Source organism: Chrysochloris asiatica, unplaced genomic scaffold, assembly GCF_000296735.1.
Source record: "Chrysochloris asiatica unplaced genomic scaffold, ChrAsi1.0 scaffold00061, whole genome shotgun sequence".
Taxonomy (NCBI): Eukaryota; Metazoa; Chordata; class Mammalia; order Afrosoricida; family Chrysochloridae; genus Chrysochloris; species Chrysochloris asiatica.
Window position 1 is genome coordinate 14,729,220 of NW_006408579.1, and position 10,398 is coordinate 14,739,617.

Consider the following 10,398-nt stretch of genomic DNA (forward strand, 5'->3'; position numbering starts at 1 on the left):
AAATTAAGAGTAATTCTGTAGCACCACCTAATGAACTCTTGCCTTCACAGTTACCTGAGAAATTTCAAGATGGCTCTGCTGTGCCTCTCTGAACTATCAGTCTTTTTCTTTCCCATTTTTGTAATTCCCACAAGTTCATTCAGCTGCTTTTCCTAGTGAAAGGTAACACAGGACTGGTCAGGAATCATTTGGAGCACAGCCTGCTGGCATGGACCATTTCTGTTATCTCCTCACCCTTCAATTATGTGTCCAGTTGCAGGGTCTACATGGAACTTTCCCTGTGGATGTCTACTTATACAGGTCTCACCTCTGGTCACCATGGGAGGTGCAAGGATCCAGAGAGAAAATTAGTAGAAAGAGGAGGTGGAAATCATATCTTTTGCCTCTGTGAGCCACAGGCAGGCTTCTGCAACAGAAATGCATTCTTGTCTCTCGATCCATTCAAAATTGCTGTGACAGAGCACATTAGCAATCCCCAAATCAGACGTCACCTTCTTTCTTGCGCCTTTTCAATTCTCTTTCCTGGTAAGCACTTAAACCAATTATTTTTCTCTTTATCTGAAGCTCAGAGTTCCAGGACCATCTTCTGAATCTGTTTTATCTGGTTTTCCATATCTTTGCTTCAGAGGGTCCATACAGCCTTGCTACCTAGTCCACCATCATGCCCTGCTTTCCCTAGTATCTTTTAAAAAAACTAACTTTTATTGTGATTTGTGTGAAAACTTACAGAACAAATTGGTTTTCTATTCAACAATTCATAAACATTTTGTTTTATGGCATTGGTTGTAATCACAATATAACAGAAGTCTTCTCACTTCCTGTATTTCCCATTTCTATATGTCCTTTTTTACCCATTCCTACCTTCTGAGTTTTATTCTGGGAAAATGCTGCCCTTTTTATCTCTGTACTTTTGATCCTCTATGGCTGATTGTTCTAAGAAGTGTGTATCTCTCTGATGTTATTGTTCACCTTATATGCTTGCCTATTTGGCTGAAAGTTGAGCCATGTTGGTGAGTTTAGTTCCAGCTTTAAAGAGTGACTAAGGACTATAGTTTCAGGTGTTCCACAAGTGTCTAGCAAAACGGCGTACTTGGTCTTTTTTTTTTTTTTTTAATGACTTTGAGTTCTGTTTCACATTGTTTTCCCACTCTATCCAGTACTTTCTATTGTGATCCTTTCAGAGCAGTTGGCAGTGGTATCCAAGAACTATCTAGTTCTTATGGTCTCAGGGTAGAGGCTGAGGTTAGTGTAGTCCTTTGGGCTAATTGTTTTCATGTGTCTGATTTTCTTCACTCTTCTATGCTTCGGACACAGAAATACCAATATTTGCACATTACATGGACACTAACAAGATTTTAAGATCCCAGTTTCTAGTCTCCAAGGTAGAATGTTGAAACTTTACTTTGTTCTTTGTGGTCTATGTTATGCTAACTGACCATGATGTCCCTCCCCCTGCTCCTCCCACCTCACTATGGCTCTGAGTCCTGAGGCCCAGTGACTCATTCCCTCAAGGTGTTTGGTTATGGCTAAGAAGTTTTCATAATTTTGCTCCCTGATGGCTATACTATGGGGAATGTGGTGACTCTATAGGATAAGCACTGGACTTTGAGCCACAAGGTCACCAGTTCGAGCCTCCTATTTTAAGTTTTAGTTAGTTTATTTATTTATTTGTTTGTTTGTTTGTTGTTGTTAAGTGCCGTCGAGTTGATTTTGACACATAGTGACCCTGTATAGGGTTTCCAAAGAGCAACTGATGAGCTTGAACCACCGGTCTTGCAGTTCAAACTGACTTTGCAGTCAGATGCATTAACCCAAAGTGCCACACCAGTTTATTTATAGTACTGGTTAATTTTCAGGTGATATTGTTGTGTGTTATACTTAGATTTTTGTGTGCTATTGTTAGTTCTATGACCACAGGTATCCCTTTAGTATTTATTATAAGGTTAATCTGATTTTTTACAGATTCCTTTAATTTCTCTTTATATGGATATGTTTGAATTTTGCCATCATATCTGAGGAACAATTTTGCTGGATATGTAATTCTAGGTTGAAAAAAAAATTCATTGTTTTATGCATGTATTTCCTTCTTGCTTTCCTGGTTTCTGCTGAGAAATCAGAGGCAATTGATCCTGTTTTATAGCTATCATTTGTTTGGTTTTTAAGCTGCTTTCAGATTATTTGTGATTGGTTTTGGAATGTTTGATTATGATGTGTTTTAGTGATTTTCTTTTTGGGGTCTATCCTATCTCAAGGAGCTCTGGTAGTGTAGTGGTTACTAGTTGGACTGCCAACCTCAAGGTCCACAGTTAAAAACTACCAGCAATTCATCAGGAGAATGATGAGGCTTTCTGATCCTTAGATCAGATCCTCAGAGCCTTAGAAACCCTATAGAGAGTCACTGTGAGTCAGAACCAATATCACGGCATATAACCAACTGACCAACCATTCTATTTGAAGGTCATTGAACTTCTTGAATGCATATTGTTCCATCTTTCATTTTAGAAAGGTTTTTCCAACAAATCTTCAACAATTTTCTGTTTGGTTAAAGTTATTCTTCTTAGGTCCCACATAATTTTTAGGTTTTCTTTAATTTTTTAATTTTATTTATTTTTCTTCTGATTGTTCCTCTAACAGATTTGTATTTGATCTTTCTTCAATTTTACTAATTATGCCTTCCATTGATTCAATTGTACTCCTTTGTCTTTCCAGTGCACTGTTTCTGCAACTTTAGTATCAATCTTGATTTCTAGTTGTTATTTTTGTATGGTTTCTAATTTTCCATTTATTTTCTCAATTTGCTCATATGTTGTTCTAGAGGTTGTTTTTTTTTCTGTTTTTCTTGATTTTGTTTATGATTTTCTTTATGTTGTCTTTGTTTTTCTTGTTCTTCTTAGTCTCCTGAAGGGTCCTAAATGCAATATTTTTGAATGCCTTAACTGTAAGATTGGCAGTTTGAGCACACCAGCTGCTCTTTGGGAAAAATATAACAACAACAATTGTTACTTCTAATATGATTTTATCTTCTGGAAGATTTTATGGCCCTGTATTTTTGTTATTTGCTTGAGCCATCTTGTTCTGTTTGTGTGTGTGTGTGTCATTTAAAATTATCTGTTGTCTATGAGACACTATGGTGCTATTGCATTAATTTCTTGATTGTATGTTGACTTTCTTCACCTTGTTTTTTTTTTGTTTGTTTGTTTCAATAGATGCAGGCAATGGGTCAGATGTGCTATTCTTGTTGCTAGTTTGGTTGCACTAGAGCTATCTGTTTTGGAGAGGATTTGGCAGTGGTTAGATGTATGGGTGCAAGCTGATTGCTGATCATACAGAGTAGCTGAGGTCAGGCTGGACAGGTGTTGACTGTAAGGCTGCTGGAGTGAGTGGTGTTATTCATTCAGTGGGTAAGTAGTCTGGCAGGGTTTCAGGTATGATTGGGTAGAGTCACTGGTTCCAGACTAATGGGAAAAAAAGAATAAAGAAAAGAAGAGGGAGAATAAGGGGAGAAAATGAAAGAAAAAAGCATAGACAAGAGAGAACAAAAAGGAAAGGATAAAGGGCAATAAATAGCAGTACAACACAAGTGCAAACTTCAGTCACCAAACATACAGGTGTGGCAGATATGGCTGGGTAGAGTTACTTGCTTCCACCTAATAGGGAAAACAGAAAGAAAGAAAGAAAAATGATAGGTAGCAGCAGTAGAAGGAAAAATGCGAGGAAAGGGAAGGAATGAGAAGAAAGAAAGGGAAAAAAGTGGCCTGGCACCAGAGTAAGCTCCAGTCACAGATGTCTGAGGCAGGTCTGCTGAAGAGTGCTTCCAGCTGCTGGAGCGTGGAGCAATAGAGTCCGAGGGTGGGAAGAGAAGAAGGAGCTGGGCTAGTAGAACCACAGGTCTGGGTATGCCTATCTCATCTACAGTATTTGATCCTCCCATCTCTCCTTATTTTCTTATCACTCACTCTTATATCATTTTGTTAATTAATGCACCTGGCCCCATTGGGAATTTCCCTTTGTTCTTCTCCTTTTTGTCCTTTTACTCTCCTACTCTGCAGTCTATCCTTTCTCATAGCTTTATGTAAGAATCTCCAAAAATTGATGAAATAACATTAGAAATATTTCAACAAACAGAGGCAACACTGGAAGTGTTTACTCCTCTGTGCCAAGAAATTTGGAAGACAGCCACCTGGCCAGCTGACTGAAGATTTATATTTATATTTGTTCCCACATAAAAGAAAGACAAACCAAAAGAAAAAATAATAATAATATAATTAGTATCACACATGAAGTATTGCTGAAGATAATTCAAAAATGACTGCAGCAGTACATTGACATGGAACAGCCAGAAATTCAAGTTAGATTCAGAGGAGAACATGGAATGAGGGATAACATTGCTAATATCAGATCAATCCGATTGAAAGCAAAGAATACCAGAAAAATGTTTACCTGTGTTTTATTGACTACATAAATGCATTTGACTGTGAAGAACACAAGAAATTAAGGATACCACTGCAAAGAATGGGAATTCCAGAACACTTAATTGTGTTCATGCCAAACCTGTACATAGAGCAAAACGCAGTTATTTGAAGAGACCAAAGGGACACTGTGTGATTTAAAATCAGGCAATGTGTGAGTCAGGTTTGTACCCTTTCACCATACTTATTCAATCTCTATGCTGAGCAAATAATCTGAGAAGATGAACTATATGAAGAAGAAAGCAGTTTCAAGATTGGTGGAAGACTCATTAACAACCTGTGATTTGTAAATGACACATTGGATGCTGAAAGTGAAGAGCGCTTGAAGTACTTATTGATGAACTTGAAACACTACAGCTTTTAGTAATGGAGTACACCTCAGCATAAAGAAAACAAAACCCTCACAACTGAGCATCATGATAAGCAAAAAAGATTTTGAAGTTGTTAAGTATTTCATTTTATTTGAATCCACAATGTTCATGAAAAAGCAGTCAAGAAATTATATAACATATTGCATTGGGCAAATCGGCAGCAAACAACCGCTTTAAAGTATTCAAGAACAAAGATGTCAGTTCACTTTGTAAGGTCCACTTGGCCCAAGCCATGGTATTTTCAATAGCCTCTTATGCATGTGAAAGCTGAACAATAAATATGGAAGACCCAAGAAGAACTGATGCTTTTGAATTGTGGTATTTGTGAAGAATATAGAATATATTATGGCCTATCAGAAGAACAAACAAATATGTTTTGGAAGTACAACTAGAATACTTCTTGAAAGTGAGGATGGTGAGACTTTGCCTCAAATATTTTGGGCATGATATCTGAGGGACCAATCTCAGAAGAAGGACATCTCATTTGGTAAAATAGGTCAGTAAAAATAGGAAGACCCTGAATGAGATGGATTGGCAAAATGACTGCTAAAATGGGCTCAAAGATGGCAACAGATTTGAGCGTGGCATGGCCAGGTAGTGTTTCATTCTGTTGCACATAGAGTCACTATGAGTTGGACATGACACAACAGTGTCTAGAAATAATCATTCTCTTCCTTCTAAACAATTTTAAGTCATTGCCTGTCTTTAGTAATTCCTCATTTGTTTTGTACATTTCAGACATACTCTTCCTAATACTCGTGTATCATAATGCCATTCTTCTGCTAAATCCCCTTTTAAGGCATTCACAGTGCTCATGTTTGGCTTTTCTTTTAACAAGCATTTCTGACCTTCCATAGTGTGTCACAATCTTCCTTTCTGGATTGTTTCTGAATTCCATACAGAACTTCTGAACTCCAGGCTAAATACTCCACTTAACACTGACATGTCTTCATTGTGGCTTTTTTTTCTGCTTGTGTAACACATATTATTAGCTGTCTCCAGTTTTCAAAGATCTAGCTCTCTTTTGAAGTGCAGCTCATTTTCCAAGTTCTCAGTGGAATCTTTCATGATAACTTTAGGGGCTACTATCAATTTTCATGAAAGTTAAGCCCGTGTCTTTTACTTATCACGTATTTCCTTGTACTATAGTAATGTATGGAGATGTCTTTTGTTGTTGTTAAGTGCTGGTAAGTTGATTCTGACACATAACGATCCTGTACAGGGTTTCCAAGGAGCTGCTGGTGATTTGGTAGAAAATGTGAATTTTGTTCCAGGACTATGCTTGATAAATAAATTTTGGATGTGTGTTGAAAGAAAAAATATTTTCTTTTCTCCCCTGAAATATTTTTCTATAGGGGTACTGGGAATTTTCTTGGGTTTGTATCTCCTTTACCTTTTATGGTCAAATTAGGATTCAGTTTTTATAAGAACAGATATGTGACAGAGTAGGGGCTTGGATAGTCTTGGGAAATCAAAAATGAAGAAAATTGCTTTCTAGAGTGAATCAAAGACCCTAGCAATAAGTTGACAGAGCTGGGGGACAGTCTCTGGAATTCTATCTTCTTTAACAAACCTTTGCTTGCTCCTTGTTTAAGGATTTTACAAAGTTAGGGCAGTTATTATCTATGCAGGATGGTGGAGGTTGGGTGAATGGGCAGACAGACATAATCATTGTTTCAGAATGAGTGCCAGGAATGTCACTCATTGTACCTTCCATGCTTATTCAAAGCACCTGCTCAATGTTGTTATTTCAGGTGCCAGAATGTGTCATACATTATTGTGTCATAATGCATAAATGAATTGGGAAGAGAGATCAAAGTGTACAGATGAAGGCTGAGTATGAGACTCAAAATGAACCCAGGGATTTAATTTGTGCTTTCAATTTCAAAGTGATGATCCACAAATTATGCAAACTGTCTTTGGATTGACATGTTGGATTATTGTTAGTGTGCAAACACATGTCTTCTCAGAGATGAAGTCTAACTTTGGATATGCCTGACAGCACACCATTTTTGCTTTCACAACTAGTTTCAATATTTATTTTGTTTTTCTATTTCAGCACGGACTCAAAATAATTCAGAACACCTTATATTAAGTAAGTATTAAACTAGTCATATACAATTAAGGAAACTTGATTGTTTGGCAGTTGGAGAACTGACAATAAAAGTTGGATTTTAATCAAGTAGCTTTGCTTTGTATTAGGTTTTCTGTATCCCTATCTTAGTCCCTATTTTTATCCATGCCTCTCCCCTAGACAGCTATGCCTGCCATGCTTGGCAATGACTTGGCTGCCCAATCATCCCTCAGGCAGCAGCTGCAGCTCGGGTGACACAACATTTGCTTTCACTCTGAATTACCAAACCACCTTATGTCCAGCTCCAAAATCAAAATCTAGAGAAGTAAACCATACATGTACTAGAATAGCTTAGTCTGGTAGTTATTATACAATGTAACAGCAACCCATAATTAAAAAAAAAAAAAAAGCATCTTATATTTTAACCCACAATATACACGTACGTGATTAACTAAAGCAAAAATTTCCCAGAGTTACATTTACCTCTAAACTAAGATTTCCCAACCTTGGTACTATTTATATTTTACTCTATGAAACTCTAAATTATGTAAGTAGAGAGAAAGCTGTCGTATACAATGCAGGGTGTTTGGTATCATCCTTGGCCTTTACTGTCTAGATCCTAGCCCTCTCCACTCTCCAATCTTGTGACTGCCAAAAATCCAAAAATGTCCTCTGGGAGGCAAAATTGCCCCAGCTCTAGTGTTTATAATGCATTCTGATATTTTCTATTCTGCTCTGCTTCATTAAAAAAAAAAAAATGCTGTTTTAACCTACTGTATTATCTTTTGGATTTCTGTTATGGTGCTATAAGATAAGCACTGGAAGGTAAACTACAAGGTAGGCAGTTCAAACCCACCAGCTGCTCCTTGAAAACCCTATACAGGGTTGCTATGAGTTGGTGTTGACTTGGCGGCACTTGACAACAGCATATTTTTATGGTTGTTGTTTTTAAGTACCATGGAGTCGGTTCTGACTCATAGTGACCCTACAAAGGTTTTCTGAGGCTGTAAATCTTTACGGGAGCAGACCGCCTCATCTTTCTTCCATGGAATCGCTGGTAGTTTTGAACTGCTGACCTTGAGATTAGCAGCCCGATTCATAACCACTATGCTACCAGACCTACTAATAAGTTACAACCTACTGTAGACAAGCAGGGCTTAATGCATATTAACATTGCTTAATTGTGATGAGTACCAGCTTTATACCCAGGATGTCAATGAGTTATCAGACAAGAAAAGGTCATTGTATTGAAGGAACTTGATTTAATATCACAAAGATGTTGACTGAGACCCAACTGCCATTTGCTAGCTATATGACTTTGTGCCAGTCTTAGAACAATAAAATACATCTCAACTCATGGGACTGGATATAAATAATGGCTCCCCTTCTTTTCTTAAATTATAAATATGAGAATGAAATAAAATAATATAAATGAAAGGATTTGGTGAAGTGATTTCTGAGAGCTATTATACTCTCTACAGAGGATTAGTTTTAGCCTGAAAAAGGGCTTTTGCATAAAATAAATTATAATTCAGGACCACGTATGTGCTAAAATAAAGCAAGAAATGGGTGAGGGCACTGAAGTTGGGGTACTCAAGAAAGGCTTCCTGGAAGGGAAAATGGAGGCCTCTATCTGCCTGTAATTTCCTTCATTCAGGTGTTGACAATGCAGAAAATCAGGTGCTGTCATATAGATTTCTACTCTGGTAGCCCATGTAGTGCAGAGTAGAACTGTGCTCCATAGGGTTTTAAAGGCTGAGATCTTTTGAAAGAAGATTGCTAGGCTTTTCTTCTGAATAGCCTTTGAGTGGATTGGAACTGCCAGTCCTTCAGTTGGTAGTGGGGAGCCTAACCATTTGTACCATCCAGAGGCCCTGGCTATGTAGAGGGCCTTGAAAATGTTAACGTAGCTTGAGTTCCTAACTGTCTTTAGTACTTACAAACATTTCAGATATAACCAGTGCTTCAGGACCACACTCCAAGGATGAGATGGCAGACCAGAAATGGCTCCTGTATGGTTTGCTTTCTTTTGTGGGGTTGTCTCTACTCTTCATTACCTGTTTTTGCCTGGTTTGTTCGCTGAGAAAGCACCAAGGTGGGTTTCATTTTCCCTCTTCCCTCTGTACCCACACTATTCCTAGGGTGGGTTGATGGATTTTTATGTGGTTTCTGCTGTTTTATTTTGTGCTTTTCTGGGATACACCATGGATAATGATTTCCTGGGTAGTGACTCATAAGCAGATGGATTAATTCAAACATCCTCAAGTCATGGAACTGGCATGGAAGACCATGGCATGGTCTTCTGGTCAGGGACCTGAAAAGGAGGCACATTGCCGGGAATTTCTTGTTCAATTTGTGTTAATTTTAGGATCATATGAGAAGAAGGTCTGTAAGCCTTAAAGAGGTTTAAAGAGAAGTTGAAATGATCTCTCAAATTAGCCTATTTATGATTTGAATACATCCTCTTTTCCACAGTTACACCTTTTTTTGTCAGTTCTTTCTACATGCTTGAAATGCATCCTCAGTCAACAGTAACACATTTGAAAAATGCATGTTTAGTTAGGATGGGAAGTGTGTGATATTTTAATACAAGTTCCCTTCTGCTTTTGTAAAATCTCCTTCAACCTCACAACCACTCATACACAGTAAGGCAGAGGAGCGTGAAGGATTTTAATCTAACACTTCAGCTATCTCTTCATTTTATGCTCTTTTCCATCTCTTTCCATTCCTTTTCCATAACACAAAGTGTAGCTATAGAAACACTCAATTTATCTGCCTTTAGAGAAAGCTTTGTCTGTGAAAAAGCACTTCTGGTATTTTTGGATGAGGACTTCTGGAACCAAAAACCTTCCAGAATACTGAGGAACCCCTTTATAATCCCAAATCTGGATCTTCAACTCCAGGGCTCTTTCATGATTTCTCTGTAGGTTTCATCATCTTTTTTGAGGCTACTAGAATTTCTTTCAGAATGGCAAGAAGAGAATCAGAGAGTAGGCAGTAGGGGGTTTGGGGTAAGATGGTGACAGTACAACAATGTCTCTGTCATTGGGCATGGGATGTCCTCAGTGAAAGTACTTCTAGCCTTTTTAAAGTGATGAACTGGATTCTCTTGTATCCTCTTGTATGTTTCATAGAGTATCTCAGATGAGAAATGATAAACCAGTGAAGAAAATGACCAGCATGAATTTTCACAAACTAAAGGCTGTGTGGTACAGCAAATAAACCAATAAAAATAGCATCACTGGCAAGGCATAGGAGGGGAAGGCTTTGGGTAGAGACGCTGCCAACATCACTCTAAACACTGAATTTCAATTTAGCAATTTGATTCTAGAATCAAAACCACAATTTAGAGAGAATTAAAGAAGGTTTTGTATTGGTCTTTATTCCTTTTGGTTTCTTATTTTCCTTTTTTTGTGTCTTTCAGAGAAACAAAAGAAGTCCTTTGATTCAACAGGAAGGGAAATTAACTTGGTATGTATGATGT

General features: G+C 37.7%; 1 protein-coding gene across 1 annotated transcript in view; it reads left to right on the forward strand.

Annotated features, from left to right (window-relative positions):
* Positions 1 to 5,379: 5,379 nt before the first annotated feature.
* BTLA (B and T lymphocyte associated) overlaps positions 5,380 to 10,398 on the forward strand; it is a 12,149-nt gene continuing 7,130 nt past the window's right edge. Inside the window, exons 1-3 of the mRNA XM_006864210.1 lie at positions 5,380 to 5,434; positions 8,866 to 9,009; positions 10,339 to 10,385. Of these exons, the coding sequence (XP_006864272.1) occupies positions 5,380 to 5,434; positions 8,866 to 9,009; positions 10,339 to 10,385 (246 nt within the window). The remainder of the gene's footprint in view (positions 5,435 to 8,865; positions 9,010 to 10,338; positions 10,386 to 10,398) is intronic.